The sequence below is a fragment of the Mastacembelus armatus genome, chromosome 18 (genome assembly GCF_900324485.2).
Source record: "Mastacembelus armatus chromosome 18, fMasArm1.2, whole genome shotgun sequence".
NCBI lineage: Eukaryota > Metazoa > Chordata > Actinopteri > Synbranchiformes > Mastacembelidae > Mastacembelus > Mastacembelus armatus.
Window position 1 is genome coordinate 3426278 of NC_046650.1, and position 20049 is coordinate 3446326.

Below are 20049 nucleotides of genomic sequence, written 5' to 3' on the forward strand. Positions count from 1 at the left end.
CCTAAAACAGTACATACCAGAAATTACCTTTTCCTTTTAAAGATTTTTGAAGTCAGATGTATGAAACCACAGCTTTTGTTCCTTCCCCTTCAAACATGCTGAAAGCAGCTGTAGGTTCAATTTAATAGTCACAATTTAGTTATGCCCTGCTCTCCCCATGAAGCCGGAACATTTTTTTTTCCTCATATATAGCAAAACTCCCTTTTATTTATAATTTAGTACTGATCAAAAGACAAGCGGACAGAAGTCAGATAATGTAACATAAATTAAAGTACAATTACAAAATCAGTCTATCACATAAACTACAAAATACATGCTGCTAGTAAAGATTAAACTGGTGGTATGTGTATGAGACAGGATATATCACTGTTAAAGTCAGCTTATGACACACATTTATCATCAGCTTTATCCCTAAAACCATCTTATGCTTTACCCAACCCATTAATAATAATCTGTTTTCACACTAATATTAATATCACATTATACAAACCAATTTTTACACCCAAGCTGTTGTACATTTTACACAATTCTAAATCTAAAGATGCAGTATATCAGTATTATTTAAGCAAATAACATAACACTAAAATAAGTACAATAAAGCTGTGATAATCACTACCTCTACATTTAAGTCGTCTGCAGTCCCACACCAGTGCTTGATACTGTGGCTGTAGTCTGATGAAAGTTGGCCATGTTGAGAACTAAATGCAACTCTATATACTCATAACAACAACAATGTTGAAAATGTCCCACACTGACTGATGCAACAGTGACACAGATGTCAGTCGAGTGCAGAAAAGGGTTAACCAGTTACACATCTGTGAGTGGACTGTGGGTATAAAGGTATTTCAGTAATGGATGTAAAGACCATGTGTAATAGGAGAAGTCTGTTGAAGCTATAAATTCATATGGAGCATTGTTTTAGGTTTCAAGCAAACTCTGTTACTGTTTTCTAGATGCAGCTTTTAGAAAAATAACTTGTGTTAACCCACTGTATGCCAATCCCCCTGCACCAAACAGCAGACACATTTCACATTTAGCCAGTGAAAAGAGAGCTGGTAGCATGACGATAGCAGAATCCACAGGTTAGATAGATGTACACAAGCATTTTAGGCTGTGGAGTGTTTCAGGATGTAAGTGCACACTGTCACACAGAACCAGGACATCATTCAATAGTGTATGTCAATGGGCTTCCTCAGTGGCAGGGACTGAACCAGCAACATTTGAACATTATGGAAGCTTTAGTTTTTGGGACAGAAAATAATGGAGGTTGGTTTGTTCTCATAAATATAAAGCATCAGATGTAGAGACTGAAGTTTTCTATAGGGAAGTGGTCTTGTGGTCTGCTATGGACTGGTAGTGACGAAAACAGGAAGACCCTCAACCACAGACCACTGAATTGTCAGCCTTCAAAGATGTAACTGACAAAGCCTTTGGCAGGTCTGTGACATGCAGCCTCTTAAAAGATCATTTTGCTCACGCTGGTCCATTCCTTTGCCCTCGCTGTACTGCCAATTTGGGTCTTTCTGAAAACTGTACAAATTTTGTTGTACTTACCCCATCAGCTAACACAGTCTGTATTTAGTTGGGCTGGTGTGCAGCAGCACGTGCATCATATTCATATTATTGTTATTATTTTCTTATTTGTCATTGCCTTTTTGCTGTCCTGTAAATTTTATGCTTAATAGTTTGTTTATACAGGTATCCATACCTGTGTGTATTTTAATGCAGGTTTTAAGTTTACTTTAAGTAACATTTAATTAGCTATTCTTTAATTCCTCTTACATTTGAATGCTACCATTATGATTTATATATACAATTTATCATTTTCATAATTTTTTAATCCACATGGAGCCAAGTTCAGTGTCACTACTAGTTTTAATCTCTTTGTTGTGAATTATTTTCCATTCATATATTTATTACATGTACATTTAAGGCTTCGTCTGTGCTGTCATTGGCCTTTATTTTCCTTATTCTCAAGTAAAAATGGAAGATTTGCTGTGACTTCTTACAGGTTTGTTGCCTGTAGCATTAATGACCTTTTCACACACTCTCCACTGAAAAAAAATGTTATAGCAGGCACTGGAAAATGATCTGTTTTGTTTTTTTAATTCACAGCACAGTTTATAAGTTAACACCCTCCTACTAATTTCCTCTGTGCTCTCACAAAGCCAGATTGTAGCAGTTTAAGTTTCTCTTTCATATGTAGGCTCAGTGGTGACAGAGGGTATTCTGCAGAAGACATACTATACAAGAATTTCATACTCATATAATTTTATTGAATTGAGATTTATCAATGAAACAGTGAAACACTATTCACTCTGTAGTTATTTTTAAATGTGGATATTTGGTATTTTTACACAAACATATATTATGATCTAATGCTTTTTAACAGTGAAGCTCCACTAAATGCAACTTTTGCCACAGGGAATTCAACAGCCCAGGGATGAATTGTTGGATTTCTCATATTAGGTCATATCTGGCAGACAGAACTTTCTCTGTGGGTCTTGCTGGCTTTGACTCCCCCTATGCTCCTCTGTCCTCTGGGGTTCCTCGGGGTTCGGTTTTGGGGCCTTTGCTTTTCTCACTTTATTTGCTCCCCTTGGGTTCTATCCTCAGACACCATGATATGTCCTTCCATTGTTATGCAGATGACACCCAGGTGTATATATACCTCTGAAGCAAAAGGAGGGCTTTGCTATTACATGTTTCCTTGCATGTCTTAATGATATTAAAGCCTGGATGGTGTTTAACCTCCTTCATTTCAATGACTCCAAGACTGAAGTGATGCTGTCCAGCCCCAGTGCTTCCTGTGAGTCTCCCCTTGATAGCATGGCAACCCTGACTTCCATCTTAGACCACTGATCACTAATTTTGTATTAGTGAAGTTGCTGTATTGAAATCTAGCTTCTTTCATTTAAGGCGTTTGGCAAAAGTAAGACCTCTAGTGTCCAGGAAGCACATTGACATGGTAATTCATGCCTTTATTACATCTCGGCTTGATTACTGTAATGCATTGTAAATTGGTGTTAGCCAGGCTTTGTTCTCGCATTTTCAGCTAGTCCAAAATGCTGTTTACACTGATCCTGGCTGCACTCCACTGGCTCCCTGTGTCATTTAGGGTTCAATTCAAAGTTTTGTTATTTGTTTTTAAAGCTTTAAATAGTCTTGCCCTGCCTTACTTGATTGAACTTCTCCACCCTTACAGTCCTTCCTATTCACTTAGATCAGCTTGTCACCTGCTCCATGACGTACAGAAAATGAGGAGGAAGTGCCGAGCAGATAGAGCTTTCTCTGTTGCTGCCCCAAGGTTGTGGAAGAAATTGCCTCTGTACATTAGACAGACCCATATACTATCCTCGTTTAAAACTCGACTTAAAACTCATCTCTATTCTCTGGCTTTTGGACCGGCGTAACTTATTCATTATTTTTATAGCTCTTAGTTTTTTATTGTACTTGATAATTATTTAATCAGTTTCTTCTGTGTTTATTTAATTAATGTGTTGAATATGGTGTACAGCACTTTGTGTCACTTCTGGCTGCTTTTAAAGTGACTTATAAATAAAGTATTATTAAGTATGCTTTGTTTCAAGATACCATTCTCTCTCAGATTTCTGTGATATGCTAGTGTGTGCTGCTCCTGTACATGGTGGTGGGAAAAATCTATTTTTGTCAATGTTGATTCAGGACACATGTAGTAAACTTATTTCAGACAGTGAAAAATCTGAGTTGAGATTTCTGGTAAAACTTAAGGCCCAAAGCTTTTTTAAAGTTTGTTCCAGAGCTTTATGCAACATGTGTTTGAGTTTTCTCCTCTTCAGAGTGGGAGAAATCACAGATGTTGAAACTCCAGCTTTTGCTGCCATCTAGTGATTGATGTTTGCATCGCACTGTGTGCTCTGGCCTCATCACACTGCGCTGTAGTACAATTTAACATATGTTGGAACTGGAATTTTCTCCCTCAGTTCCACATGTTCATTTGATCGATGAAGCGGAGGCGATAAATATGGTCTCAAATAGTCCGTTTATTAGAGCACACTGAATGAAGCAGTTACAGAGCTCTGGGTCAAACTTTCACTAGCCAATAACACCCTCTCTGTCAGGGCGTGAAGTCTGACTGCCTATCTTTCCCTGACCCAGTGATAATATTACAGCATGAAATGTGCAGTCTTTAGGAAGTTGGCGTGTTGCTCTCCCATAGGTTAAGAACGGTGGGATGACCTGATGTATCACTGTTGCTATGCCTCCAGGCAGAGGTCAACCTGTTCCTGTAAGACAGAGTACAACAACAAAAGCAACAGGCACATCCTATCTGCTGTTATGTCTAGTTCACTTCTTGCACTGTGAGAAACCTTGCAGTTACTAGTAAACATGTTCATGTCTTAACTTTGCTGCTGTTTTGCATATGCCAAATGCCTCATGCCTTAAGCTATAATGTAATAAAGGTAATATTTCCCACACATACAATGATGGAAAATAATCTTACAATACAAATAAACAGTAGTTGCATTAATATAAAACGTTTAAATAAATACCAGAAAGTTGGTTCTGAGCTGAGTTTTGGAGGCACCAGTAGTGCCTACAACCACTTGCAATAACCACAGCACATGTCAGTGTGTTTTTTGTTTTGCTGTGGTCTCAGTGCTAAATCTTGTGGCTGTGACTGTGGCCTTGGTTTTGACTGTTGGTGTAATTTGGAAATACCATGGGCTCTCACCAGACGTGACATACGTGTTACCAATCCATCACAAACAATGTCACCAGGGATTTATGTAGCTCAGCTATCGTAGCTTAGTGCAGGGGTCACCAACCCTGGTCCTCGAGGCCCGCTGTCCTACTTGTTTTCCAGATATCCCTGCCCTACACGCTGCTGATTATCTGGATCAGGTGTGTTCAGCCAATCAGAAACTGGAAGAGAAGAGATAGGTGGAAAACCAGCAGGACAGTGGGCCTTGAGGACCAGGGTTGGTGACACCTGGTTTAGTGCACCTGCAGCACCCCTGAATTATAGTTAAGAGTTTTCATCTACTATATGTGTCACAGCCCTGATCCTGCCACCGCAGAGCAGTCACAGAAAACTTCAGTGAAATTAAAGTTAGCTCCAAAGATAGTACTGATTAAATTGTGCAGAAGTAAAAAATAAATGCAATACATACCAGAGGATTTTCTCTGGTTGCATTTTTAGTTTGTAGAGATACATCACATTCCATGTATTTAGGCTGCACTGTATGATGTCAGTGCAGTTCACTGAGTGTGCAGCAGAAGGCACAGGACACCTTTACAGAAAACAGCTGCATCCGAAACACACACAGAGCAACTGACTGCTCTCCACTGTTTGCATAGCATTGCACGACAGCATCTGCTGTTACATCAGACTGTGAGATGAATTCTGGCAACTCATTGTCTTTTAAAACATTCTTACTTTACAGTTTTGTGTCAATGCACTACACTGATGGTGGATTTAAAAATAATAAAACACGTACCAAAATATGATAAACACTGAAGGGGAGTTGAGCACTCAGTAGGGATTACAGTTGGTATTGTAGTAAACACGTTAGAGGAAATAGAAAAGAACACACTGTGACAGCATTCATGAATGTGCCCTACCCTCCTTCTGAGAAGTGGTATTACAGTAACATACTATGCTGCAATATCTAGGAAGATTTAATTAAGATGTTGCTGTTATGATCTAGTGTCAGACCTCCTCCCCTGGACCTTTATTTTTGTTCACAGACTTCCTGTCTGGCTGGCATGCTGCTAAATGGCTTGGGGCTCATTTGTGTAACTGACCACTTCACCTGAACCGATTGGACTCTATCCCAGACTCTACTTGTACCAGCCCCTTTCCTTTGTTTGCGGCCGGAATGTATTTTGCCACTTACTTGAGTTTGTTCCATTGTTGTCAAGTCCCTGCTACTAAGCCTTGTCCTGCGCTTGAATCCTGCTCTCCCTGCTCTCTTCTTCGCCCACACATAACAGTTGTATTAAATCCTGTGACTGTGGAATGATAACAGGTATTGTAGCAGACATTTTTCAGTGTTCCACACTTAAAGCAATATAAGAAATATTGTATGGTTGCTATACATAAAAACATTAACTTATCACTAAGACTTTATGTTGTGCAAACTTGCCAGCATTACGTGGTAAAGCATACAGGTGCTCAAAAAAATAATGTTGTGTGTCAGTATCACACAGCTGTTAAATACAAACCATGTGCACCTGCCAGGGCTGTTTATTGTGATTATTGGGGCACTAGGCAAAATTATTCTTCCTAAAACACACACACACTCCAACCTGCCACCACCAACAAATGTGCACACACAAAAATACTCCATGAATGCAAACAAAAAAATCTGTTGTAAAAATAAAGTTGTACTGGGCTTATGTTTTCTTTGGTAAGAAGGAGATAGGCAGCAGTTAGTAGGGGAGTTTTCACCTTGATATTATATAATGAATAATGTTGTGAAAAATGTTTTTACACAGACATGCACACTCAAAGGTTAAATTCTCCTTTTTCAAGGTGCTTAAATTGTTTTGTGTAAGATATAATTGTCCATCCTTCTGTAGCCATACAATAATTTGCAAAGGGAAGCAAATAGTTTCACTGGTGAGACTTAGAGCAGTGTGTGTAACTTAGGGAACAACTTGTACTTGGCAGAAAATCTTCCTACTGGTTAGGTTGCAAGCAGAAGTTGTGCAATAGTATCAACTTTTGGCCATTTGCACCATCCTCCCACTTCCTCTTTCATGTGCATCACTAAAATACTGCTATCTCAAACACTGCAATTAGTTCCTCTTTGCTCTAATATCAAATATTTTTCGGAGCTGAGCTCAAGATATTCAGAGCTGAATGATTATGTCTAATGATGCCCCTGGTGTACAGTATGCCAACAGATTTATTTAGAAAGAAAATACACGCAAGGCATGTCCTGCAGATATTAAAGCTCATTAAAACATATATTGAAAAAGTTTTCTTTTGGTGCTGCTCCAGTTGGTGGCACCATTTGACTTTTTATTATGGGGTATAAAACTTTGTGTCTGTGGCCGGAATAGATAACCATTCAATAACTTAGGTTTTGGGCAACACAGACACTCTGGGATGGTAACTTGTCTAAGCACCTTGGCACACAGTCCTTATCACTGTGTATGTGTTTGCTGTGTCCCAGATGTAGGCAGAAATTGTAATCCAAAACAAATGTAACACTGTGCATACACTAGAGACAGACGTGACTATGAATGAAGGCTGGTAAACTGACTGAACACCCTGTAACAGCACAGACAAACTGGCAAATGACAAATGAATGGGTACCTCCTGATTAACTGAACTAGACTAACTAGATGCACAAGGATCATTGATTCACAAGAAGTAACTTGAGAAGATGTAAAACACACCACATGATATCAAAACAAAACAGGAAGTCAGACTGATCTACTTGGGCTTTTATAACAACTTATAAGCACAGTAGCACCAGGCTCCTAAAGATGGTTAGTGACTGTTGGATTGTTTTCTGATTATATGCAGTCAGTATCAGACTCCTAATTGTGACCATATGGATCGTACCCAGATATAAGGTGAGAGGGGGAATGAGTGCTTAAACTTTATAAGAGGACACACACAAGAAATGACAAGAAGGCGCTTTGAAATCAAACTTTACCAGAAAATACACCCGGTTATTGCCGAATACATAGAATATTATTACATATTTGTACAGTGAACAAACACAATAATTAATAATATGCAGGGGTCTTATATTTGAGTGCCACACATTTTGTCCAAAATGCCTTTTTGGCCCGTCTCTTTAGCCTCGCCCCCAGCAGGGTATAGATATGAAATACGAAATAACCGCTAATCACTCAACCGGAAGTGCTTGTTCTGTAAATTGTTGTAGCTTTGTAGCGACGACTAAAAAAAAAGGCGAGCCCTCGAGCTGCTGGCACGTTTTTTTTTTTTACCGTAGTCATTTGTACTTTTCCGTCAGTGTAGGTGCGACGGATACATACAGGTGTTAATCAATATCCCAATCAATCACTTTCTGGACGATTGGGACCTTACACGTGCTTGGTTTTACCGGGAAACAATGAATATATAACGTGAGTTAGAGACCGACGCAACAAGGTGAGTCTGTCGCATTCCTGCATGTCGTTAGCTAACTTAGCACTCATGTTGAGCGGGGCACAGCCATATGCTATTGAGGATGGTGTGTTTTGTTGATAATGTGTTATTTCCGCCCACGTTTGTTTGCTTCACTGTGGACTGGCTGATGAAACAGGACAGCTCAGGTTCTCCTCTGTCAGTCAGACTAGCATCAACGTTACTTACGTGGGGGCCTCAACATGAAGTGAGGTTTGTAAGTGTAGTGAAACTATAGTGTTTTAGTGGTTTTAGCGTCACACCACAGTTGATATTTATTCATGTTTGGTGCTTTCTCTGCTGCTTAAAGAAACAGCTGTTCTTTAGCTGTCTCTGTTATGGTCACACACGTGTATTCATCTATGCTTAGCTGTGTCCTCGGTAAACATACACTAATATATTACCCAGTTTCCATTGTGTGTACATGCACAGTATATGTTTCTGCCAGTCATGTTTTTATGTAGTTAAATTGTGAGGGTGAACCATATCTGTTGTCTGTGACCCCAGTTATACAGAGCTGAGTGAGTCCATCCATATAAGTTTGACTCCATACAGACCTACATGTGTTTGGGCATACATGTACATATGCTCATATATACTCAGATAGATTGAACTTTTTAGTTAATGTACTTTAGTCTTACACTGCCCCTGCCACACGGTGAGCACATGGTTCATTTGACTCATTTTGGATTACAGTAAGGAGCAGTCATCTCCTGTGACTCAATACTGAAACAGGCACACTTCCTTGGGTTTTACTGACACTGTTTTTAAGGGCTAATAGGAAATGCAAGAAAGAGTTTATATTTGGTAACAAAAATACTAGAATGGCCTACGGTAGTAGTTTCCCAGCTTAAGTCTGTAGGTTTTGATATGGTCTCATGGATGTGTCTCTAACTCAGGCTGTGTCTGTGTGTAGCTGTAGATAATTTATTGTATATCATTGTTCTTTTCTCTGTTTGTGTTGTTCCCCTGGAAGCTCCCAGCAAAGAAGGCTTTTAAGACAGCTTGATGTCTGTTAGTGGAAAATACCGGAGCGATGTTGTAATCTTACGTAGGTGGAGGTTTGGAGACACGTGTAGTATTTATTTCCTACATGAAGAGACAAACACAAATATCCTGTGTGGCTGAGATCAGGGCATGTCATTTTCAGCCTTGTGACATAGCAGCTGTTTGTCCTCTACATCTCCCGCCAAAATGCGTACCTAGAAAACCCTCAACTGAAACAACCACAGGCTGCTTCAAGTCTTACACTGAAGTCTTACACCTACTGATTGTGCTCACAGCGCCCACAGCAACATGTGTGTGAAGAGCTGCTGCTGCATTTAAAGCAAAGCAACGTGGCCTGAATCTGAAGAGTAATGTTTGTGCACAAATGGTGGTTTAAAAGCCCACCTTGGAGCTCATTCACAACGTCAAAGTGTTGGGAGGTGTCTTTTTCTTGAAACAGTGGCCCCACTCACTCTGTCTGCCAGGAAATAAAGATGGAGAAAGGACTAGAATGTTAATAGCCCCCCCCCCTTCACTTGAAAATGTGTTTTTCTTATTGTTTCTTGACTTGAATATTTAAGAGTCAGTAGCATGGCAGAGTTGGCAGTTTTTACATGGATCTACTAACGTGGGAAAGGGTTTAGTGACATGAGAGCTGGTTTAATATGTGTAAAATACACTTGATTGAGGTAGGAAACATCTTGCCAAGCTTGTAACAAAGCAGGCTTTGGAAACCATGGCTAATCATGTAGGATCCTGCCCCACTGAGGGGGAGACCAGCCGTGTTGCCATCCATCTCCCCAGCGAGCAAACAGGCTTTCATTTTAGCTTAGCTAGCTCATAGCTGGTAACAGCTGTTACAACTGTGGTGCATGGGAAAAGCGTGTTGACTGAAGTGACTTGCATGATTTTGCAGTATGTGTTGTGTTACAGCCTCTGACTGATGCAGCAGGTTGTGTGTCTAGTTACTTATGTGCGATGGCTGTTTGCAGAGAGAGGTGTCGATTAGCAAGTTTAAGAAAGTAGGATAACGGTGAAACACTAATAAACTAACAGCAGCTGAGTCAGCAGAGAAGAATAACTGGTCAGCATGTTATGAGCTGTATTTGAGGAACTTTTGCATAATCCTAAAGCAGGATATGTGAGTGTAACAAAACACACACACAGCAGCCTCACACTTTTTTTTTTTTTTTTTTTTTTTTTTGTCAGTGGCAATGCTGCAAGTCACTCCTGCTTCACTCCTGTTGGTGATTGTGTGGATGTGGCATTGCAGTGCCTGTGTGTACACAGTGATCTAATATGTATAATAGGCACAAATCAGATAGGGTTTTCTCTGGGTACTGGTTTCATTGCCACAGCCTTCACAGAAAATTACTTGCAACTGATTGCATCTTGTTCCTGCACAGATTACACTACAAGTTCTATGATAATGTCCTAATGCTCATAGGTTTATATAAATAGGAATGAGGGTTCATCTCCGAACAGATCAAATGTAACATTACGGAAATGACTTCAGGTCCAGTACTTCAGTTAGACCATTAGCTTCTACAGAGTGTGATGTATCCAGTTTTCCACTTCTTAATGTCTCCTGCCCCTGGATTAGGCAAAGCTCTCTCTAAACCTGTAAAGAGTTGAAGCGGATCTCACAGGTTTACTTGACATACCAAGAGTCAAAGTAAGGGGGTCATTTTATTTGGTCAGCCCCTCACAGTTTCTTGCCAGAATGTAAATGGATTCCTGCATCTCTAAGCAGCCGAACCTCAGCAGAGGAGTGTTCAGTAAGCAAACTACACTCTTTTGAAACTTTTAAAAATGTGGCTGACATTTCTTCTTTCCTGTTGCCCTGGTTTCACCAGAATCTCCTACATCAGTATGCAGGGCCGGACAGATGTTCCTCGGGACCGGTGAGTTGAAATCTTATAGCAACAAGAAACTCTCACTTCCCACTTTTAGCTTTTGACCATAGTTTCACTAAAATCATTTGCTGTGGACTACAGTTTCATTTTATATGTGAAGTGTTCCTAACAGAAGGTTTAACAGCTTTAAAGCCTTTCATTAATTTCAAACTGATGTAGGCTGTGTATATGTAACCTGTAATGCTAACATTTTGACTGCAAAGCACTTCATGTTGCATACTGTAATTGCTGTGTTTAAGTACAGTAACACTTTTCTCCATTGGCAGTGGCTGCTTGGTGGGGATATGTTTCTTCATTTTGGGACTGGGAACACTTTTACCATGGAACTTCTTCATGACAGCATTACTGGTAAAATCACACAGCGACTTGATTCCTCTAAGACAGTATATCTGACACATTACCTGTGCCATAAAACCCAATAAGTATCCCATAATTTTCCCACTCAGATCTCCCTAAAGGCTTTTCTCTAACATGATAGTGAACAAATCACTGGTCAAGTTCACTACTTAAAGAATTTCATGCTGGGTAAACAGTGATGCTATTTATATAAATAAGGAAAATGTGAAGAAAAACAGCCATATGTCATGTGAGTGTGCGTAATGGATTAAATTAGTTAAATTGGTGATTTTACTGACATCTTACATGTTATGCAGTCTGGGTGGCATGATCCACAAATCCACATCATATGACTCTGCATAACCATGTAGATGACTGCACATGTCCACGTAGGCTCATGGTGTGAGGAGAAGCCTTATTTCACACGTTACAGCGTCTTTAGTGCCTTGAACTTTTCTTTTAAGGGTTGATTTTTTTCAAGTCAGCTACTTTCAGCTGCTTACCAATGAAAACTGAATCTGTAAAAGTCAAGCAATAATCTAGATGAGAACAGCAATATTGAAATGTATAATCCTTATTAGACTTGTCTGGATCTCTGCTATAGTCAGCCAGCCGGATATTATGAAATGTGGCTTCATGTTGACAAAGGGTCCAGTAATTAACAGTTTCTATGCAGTTAATGGAGAAAGACATCCCATAGATTCCAAGGACATTATTGCCCTTTCCCCTTTGCTCTTTCCTCATCTCCTTTATCTCCTTTGTAGATACATACAACAGCATTACTGGACTATTTTAATATTGCCAAAGCTAGATGGTTAGATTGTGCTTTATTAATCTCCCAGAAGTAACAGTTTTACCAGTCACTTCACATATTCTTAGAAATAACAAGTATGTAAAGAAGTTTTAGAGTTTTTTTTTAATGTAGTAAAAATGTTAAAATAAACATTTAAATTAAAAAAAAAAAAAACTCATTGTACAGGGTGACGCCAGTTGGCAAGACAGACGTCCTGTTGTGTTGTTAATCAGAGTTGAGATGAGGAAGTTTCTGACCGAAAGTGCTCCACACTTAGGCCTGTAGGCTGTTGAGGGGATAGATGATGCTCCATGATGGTCAGTCTTACTGTATGTGAAGCTTTGTTCTCTCCAGCCAGCTCCAGAGGAGCCTTCCCAAATCCAGATCATTTTGCTGGTGTCACTGGCTCTGATGCTGCAGCCTCAGCAGATTGCAGCAGTGAATATTACACTGGCCACAACAGACTGGTTAAAGATTTGTAACATCTTGTTACACACATTAAACTTTCTTTAAGAAGTATTGCATTTCCTGTCCAGTCTGCTGTCAAGGTGGACTTCAACTTATCTTTTGTTTTCTCACTTTGCTGAGCAGGATTCAGTATGTGAAAGTTTCTCTAAAGATGTGAACTGGTTTCTAAAGTGTAAAATAACTACAGACTTTGAAAGAGAATGGAAGTTAGAGTGAGTAAATGACTTCTTAAACAGAGCTGGTCAGTGTATGGTGTGTTTGTTTATATATGCTTGGATGTAAACTCACTTTATTTGTCTTTACTGTATATGAGATTTAAAGGTGCAGGATAATTGGACAGTGATAATCTAATGTATTTTTGTTCCTCTGGGTTTGCAGTATTTTCAAAACCGCCTAAATACAACACAATGGAGCAATGGTACAATGGTTGTCCACAAAGAATACCACTTCAACAACTGGATGACTTTGCTGTCCCAGCTGCCCCTGCTGCTGTTCACCCTGCTCAACTCAGTCCTCTACCAGAGGTCAGGGACAGGGTCTGAAGTTAGTTCAGTGTCACAGGATTTTGTTATGGTTACTGGTCAATATGCAAAATAGTTTGTTCATGCACAGAAGGATATCTCATCTTTCTTAATGTCCATTAAAACCAATGAGTCTAATTGTTTTTCCCATACAGTATTAGACTGACAGTATTTGGTAATGAACAATAGCCTGGATCACCATCTTCTGTACTAAATATTCCTTTATGGTGTATTTCTTATCCAGTTTGATGTAGAACTCTGTGTTCTCACTTAAAGCACTAATGTTGGTATTCATTGGTTGTGTTGCAGGATATCTGAGGCAATGCGCATTGCTGGTAGCCTCATCTTTATCCTGCTGTTCTTCGTCCTCACAGCAGTGCTGGTCAAAGTGCCCATGGAGGAAGACCGCTTCTTCTCTATTACCATGGCTACAATTTGGTTCATCAACTGTAAGTCAGTGTGACTGAGTGAGTGTCTGAAAAAGGCAGAGTACTGAATGTGTTGAATGAAATGACTGTTCCTCTCCCCAGCATTTGGAGCTGTGCTGCAGGGCAGTCTGTTTGGCCTGGTGGGTCTACTGCCACAGAAGTACAGCACCATCTTTATGAGTGGCCAGGGTCTTGCCGGCACCTTCGCTGCCATCGCCATGCTGTTGGCCATAGCTAGTAAGCCACTCACATAAACACGCAACGCCACTGGGTGCCTAATCCCCGGTTGCCTAGGAAAAGAGCACATTCAAATTAAATGTAGAGCTAGTGAAATCAGCATCACACTTTGTGCTACAAAGGAAATCTCTCATTTTATTCCCAACAATGCTTGATTTTTCTGATCTTGCTCTCTCCCAGAATTTTTTGCTAACTTTTGTTTAATACTCAGGTGATACAGACCCTGAGTTGGCAGCACTGGGTTACTTCATCACACCATGTGTGGGGACACTAGTCGCACTCTCTTGCTACCTGCTCCTGCCCCGCCTGGTCAGTCCCAGCTCTGCATGATTACATTACCCACAATCACTGACAATTAGTTTGCACATTATTTGGACATTGATTATAGACAGCTCTCAGGAAATACAAAACCTTATCTCCCCATCAGTTTATTTTCCTTAGATATAGACTTTTGATCTGGAAAAAGCAAACAGTAAGGTCTAAAGCTATAGCCAGAGACTGTAGTAATTAATAACCTGTGAAAGTGGCACCTCTTGGTGGCATTTGTGGCTGCCTCATTTGACTGAGAGAGCAGAGAGCTGAATTAAATTTTAATGAAATGTGGATTAAATTGTCCATGGCTCTCAGAATTGGTCATAAAAATGGCATGATCAATATGTTTATGTATTTATTGTTTTTATTCTCACTGTAAGGTCTAATTTGTGTTGTCTGGTGTTACCATGCAGGATTTTGCTCAGTATTATCTAAACAAAAGCAGCAAGTATGAAGAGGGTACAACAGAAGAGCTGCTGAAAGGTGAGGCATTGGCTTCAACAAACTTTTGAGCCCCCCCCCCAGTTTGTCATTTGGCTCTGCAACAATACTGTGAACTCATGATGTGTCCTGATTTTCACATGTACACTCCTGAACGTTACTAGAATTAAGATCATAAATCATTTGTCCAACATCTGTTTGCTTTTCCAGAGTCCACAGTTCTGTCATTGTCTGTTTTGAATCAAAGCACTTCAGTGGAGTATTATCTCATTAACTCAGTTAACCCTCTATTTGTCCAACTACTCTCAAGAGTGCCCAGACAATAAGGACTCACAGTACACTCAGTGTTTCCATGAATGCTAAAAAGTGCAGAGTGGTCCACCGACTCATAAGCTAACCACATGCCATATTTGAAAATTTGTATTTGACTTTATGTTGACAATTACATTTTTTACTGCCTAATTGGAATTTTGGAAATAATGTTTATATTTGTTTGCAGAGATCAGCACAGTGGAGAACGAGAAGCTGAACGGCCATGCCAATGGCTCACTGGCCAGCAGAGCTATGGGCAGCGATCCAGCTGAGGATGAGGTAACTTCCAGTTCAGACGGGACCAAGCAGGTGGAGGAGGTCGAGAAGCGACAGGACAAGGCCTCGGTTACACAGGTCTTCAAAAAGGTAAACTCACTGCTTTATCACAACTATAAAAAGATCAAATGTTCTATGACAAGATGTTATTGAATGTCATTATGTAATTTAGGACAGTGTATAACTTTTTTTTTTTTTTCTTTTTTTTTAGATCTGGGTGATGGCGTTCTGTGTGACATTTGTATTCACAGTCACTCTGTCTGTCTTCCCTGCTGTCACTGTGGATGTCAAAACATCATTCCCAGGAAAATGGGGTATGATCAGGTCTTGACTTTCACTTACTAAATATCTGTATATAGAGTGTATATATTTCTTGTCTAATCTGTGTTCACGTGTTTATCAGAACGCTTCTTCATCTCCGTGTGCTGCTTCTTGATGTTCAACATCAATGACTGGTTTGGGCGGACCATCACCACACTGATACGCTGGGTGAGAGTCTGAGGAGAGGAATGTTTCTACTGCGCCCAATGTTCTGCCGCTAATGCCATTTTTGAGTTTGTTGACTTTTTTTTTTTTTTTTAATTCATGTAAATGACTTACCTTTCTAATATTCTAAGACTTCACTCAAAGATTCGTCTTGACCCATGTATGCATTACACTGCATTAAATTACTGCCTACACCCACATATAGCAATTGTCTGCTTTGCACTTCCTTACTATCAGCATGCCATTAAATTGCACTTCCCCTGCTTTCCCTGAGGCTGACTATATGCAAATCCATCAACCAACAGTCGATAGATAATATATCCAGACTGCGATGTCTGTCAACATTGCTAATCCTGCCTGCCTTAAGAAAAAGCATGGGGCAAAGTCTCTAATAAATGCAATATACTAATATACTGCTAGCATCATACTGACCATTGTTTATGTATACAGGACCATTCATCCTTCACTGAACAAAAGCAGTAACAGGCTGATTGGATTCTCTCCTGGACAGTTACTGTCAGGCCCTGGTTCCACATTGTTGCTGCTTTCACAGTGCCAGATGGTCCTGTCTCTCCCACACAACTCTGTTTTCTCGTCTCCCACACTCCCATGCACGAAACCCCCTGCTGTGGCTATCAACAGTATCAGGGTTGCTATTCCTGTCTGGTTTCTATCACTTCCCAACATGGTGCTAAATTCCAACATTTCCCTTGTACCTGCAGGAATGTTTGGTTTTGTGACAAATTTAAACCTAATGTGTTCCCCTGTAAAGGACCTTTTGACTCTTCCTCTTCCTCATTAGTTGTTCTGTTCTCACTATAACCCTTTACTATAGAAACATGTCTTTCCTGTTTCCTCTGCAGCCTCGTAAAGAGTCTCGTCTGTTCCCGGTGCTGGTTGTCTCCAGGGTGGTGTTCATCCCTCTGCTGATGCTCTGTAACGTCCAGAGCCGCTCATTCCTTCCCGTCTACTTCCATCATGATGGAATTTTCGCTGCCATCATGGCTTTCTTCTCTCTGTCCAGTGGCTACTTCGTCTGCCTGTCCATGTCCTATGCACCACAGTGAGTACAACAGGTTCATCACTGGTGATGTCAGCTGCTTATGTGTAATTTTCTTTTCTTTAGGATGGAAATTCATTGGTTCATTCAATTTGGCAATGACCTACATGTTACTGAAGTGAACCTCTTATATTGTACCAGACTGCATTCATAAGATACCTGGATCAACATAACATAGCACAGGGGACAGAAAACTGCAGGTGGCTAAATGTTCACTTAGATAAGTCAGTGGTGTTATGCAGGTAGAAAGTCTCAGAAAGCTGATTTCATATGACTGACAGCTATAAAGATTTATTGTATGCTTTGGGAAAAGGTCATAAGAAGTATGGGATTTGTAGTTAAGGCGTCAGTTTAAAATGGTCCTTGAATAACTGTGCTGTGGCTGATTTTATGTTCCTACCTTCTCTCTCATCAGATTAGTGGAGCCCAAAGATGCAGAGACTGCAGGGGCCCTGATGACCTTCTTCTTGGCCTTAGGTCTGTCCTTAGGAGCAGCCGTGTCCTTCGGCCTCAGAGCTCTGGTCTAGTCGCGCACACATACGCACACATACGCACACACACACGCACACACAGAGAGTACAGAATAGACACTGTAGGGTACTCTCTGCAAGACAAGCTTCTCTTTATTTTATTTTATATTTTTTTAAATTATTCATCTGTTGCACCGTGGTGACCTTTACAGCCAGGGGACTTGGGTGAAGCTGTAAAAACAGACTGTAATGAATTGTTAATAAATGCCACCCAAGGAATAAGGGAAATACTGTATGTTACTCCAAATAACTCCATGTTACTTTCTGATAACCTGAAGAAAAAGGTTAGATGATATTTGCCCTTTGCAGGGTTGTTGTAGGACAGATTTTGAGTGATTTGTTATTTTGTTTTAGGTTCACACCATTTGTTTCATTCAAGTATATTTTGAGTAGTGTTTTGGGGGGGGGGTATTATCCTCAGCTGACTGTAGATAAAGGGAAATTCATTCATTTCATATGATGCAATCAACAAAACTTAGAAATACTTACTGCCACACTTTAATTATACTCAACTTGGCTTTTCACAATGACTTTTCACGCTTTTTGGACTGGACAACTTTAGGGATTATAGTGAATCTACTTTTTGTTAGATTAACATTGGGAATTTTTGATATTAGGATTATTTAATATTTTTTTATGAAACAGCACCATGTTACAGAAGTAGAGTGAGTCATGTTTGTAATATTGTACTGTATGAAACCAGTTGAAATTTAGTGACATGTTTCATGAGCATGAAGCACAGCCTCAGTAGGGCCCGGACTAGAGCCTCTGGAGTTAGTGTTAACATTACCGATGAGGTTTGGGGTCTTGCTGCTATGTAGCAGAATTGGGGAATCCTTAACATGCCTGTGTCCAGGAATTGATTGTTTCAATATGCCACTGCTGATTGGGCATTTTGCCAGTACATGTTTTCTCCACCGACTTTCAGCACTGGTGGTCTCTGCAGCATCAGGGTTACTGCTACCATCTACTGGTCAAAAGATCGAAGTTGCAGAGATTTGTTTCCTTCACTTAAAAACCTACAAGATAAATATGACTGTCAGAAAATACTTCACAACACCTGCTGATACTTTGTTGTATTTTTGGGGACATGTCAGGGTTTTAAGTTTGAGTGGCAGCACTTCTGTTTTGATATGCCGATCTGGCACAGAGTCTAAAGCTGTAAAGAAACTCGCACTTCAATACAAGTTGTGGGATTACTTCTGTTTTTCTATTTATTTATTGTTTATTTAATTTTTTTTTAGCAGTAAGTTTGGTTGTTAGATGTACCAGTAGTGACACTGTTCCAACTGAAGTTTTAAAAAATAGATTTAGTGTTGGGGGGAAAAAAATAAATAAATGGCACTGCAAATGTAATAGCAGTAATTTTTTTTTTTTTTTTTTTTTTTGTTTCATATGGTATAGATCAGGAGTGTCAAACTTGCGGCAGATCTGGCCCGCAAACAGGTTTAATCCGGCCCGCGAGATGATTTCAAGTTTAAATTAGCTGCAATTTTTCACTGAAAGAAACTGCTGTTCTAAATGTGTCCACTGGGTGTCGCAATAGCAATTAATTAAGCAGGCAAACTGTTTATACCAGGGCTGAGCAAGTAGGCTTATACCTGTCAGCTGGCCCGGAGCTAGCTGCCTTGTCGGTCCGGTCCGGCCCACTTGGGAATAGATTTTCCTCCATATGGCCCCTGACCTAAAATGAGTTTGACACCCCTGGTATAGATAGTGAATATTTATGCAACTTTTATCAAATGGTTTTTGTTTTGTTTTTGTAGACCTTGTCACCAGTGTGCCAATCTCAAATTCAGTGGCCTCCAACCCTGGTCTTCGAGAGCTACTGTCCTGCTTGTTTTCCAGATATCCCTGCCCTACCCACCCCTAACTACCTGGATCAGAAGCTATAAGGGGAGGGATAGTTGGAAAACCTGCAGGACAGTAGCACTCCAGGACCAGGGTGGAGACCCCTGCTCTAAGTTATCTAATGAATAACTTAAATGAAATTGTTTTGTTGGAATTGTACTGGGGAAACATCTCCATGTATGGAAAAGTAACTTATTGATCCAGACTAGATTTGTCTGTTTCAGCCCTGTGGTCAGTATCACTATGTAAATTGAAAATTTTCCTCTCTTTCTTAAGTGTTCAGTAATTTTTATGCTTCTGTTTATGTTTTGTTTTACTGACTGTAGATGTACTCTACATTGAGGTGTCAGGTATATGTGAGTGACAATGAACTAATGGGAGCAATATTAATAGGATTGTTTTTTAATGTGACTTGATTGATGCTGCATTCAGTGCAATGCAGTGAACACCATCTTGGATTGGTTGTAAATACAAGTGCTGCCTACTTGTAATTAGCCTGTGCTTGTGACTAATTGCAGATGTGTCAACATGAAGCAGCAGGAAATCCTCCAACACTAGCACTCCATGTAACCCCATCAACACAACAGTTTTGTATCAGCACATTCAAAGTAGCATGTTGTGTCACCGTGATCTTTTCTCGGATACACTGCTGGCACCACATTACATCACAATACTTAATGTGATTGATTCAAACGAAACACAGGAACTTTCTGATTAAACTTCCAAACTATTCTTCATGAGTTAAAGGGAATTTATAATGTATGTATAAAGATTTGACTGAATAAATTATTAGTTTCAACCATCTGTGTCTAGTTGTAATTAATAGTCCCTTTACCAGGACCCTGTTTTCAATTGTGATCTGGGCTTTAGCTCAAAATAAGAGCAAACTGCAACAGGATAAAGTCTTAAGGTTTTAAAAAAAAAAAAAATCATCCAACTGCATTCAAAAATGTAGCTAGATGAGAAT

General features: G+C 39.9%; 1 protein-coding gene across 1 annotated transcript; it reads left to right on the plus strand.

The window, feature by feature from the left end:
* Positions 1-7868: 7868 nt before the first annotated feature.
* On the plus strand, positions 7869-19884 carry LOC113136183 (equilibrative nucleoside transporter 2-like). Its single transcript, XM_026316751.1, has 13 exons — positions 7869-8113; positions 10972-11019; positions 11298-11379; positions 13007-13152; positions 13459-13598; positions 13680-13814; positions 14026-14123; positions 14540-14609; positions 15067-15245; positions 15367-15469; positions 15559-15644; positions 16505-16704; positions 17117-19884. Exons 2-13 carry the CDS (start codon positions 10988-10990, stop codon positions 17226-17228), a joined length of 1383 nt encoding a protein of 460 aa, XP_026172536.1. The 5' UTR covers positions 7869-8113; positions 10972-10987; the 3' UTR covers positions 17229-19884.
* The last annotated feature ends 165 nt before the right edge of the window (positions 19885-20049 follow it).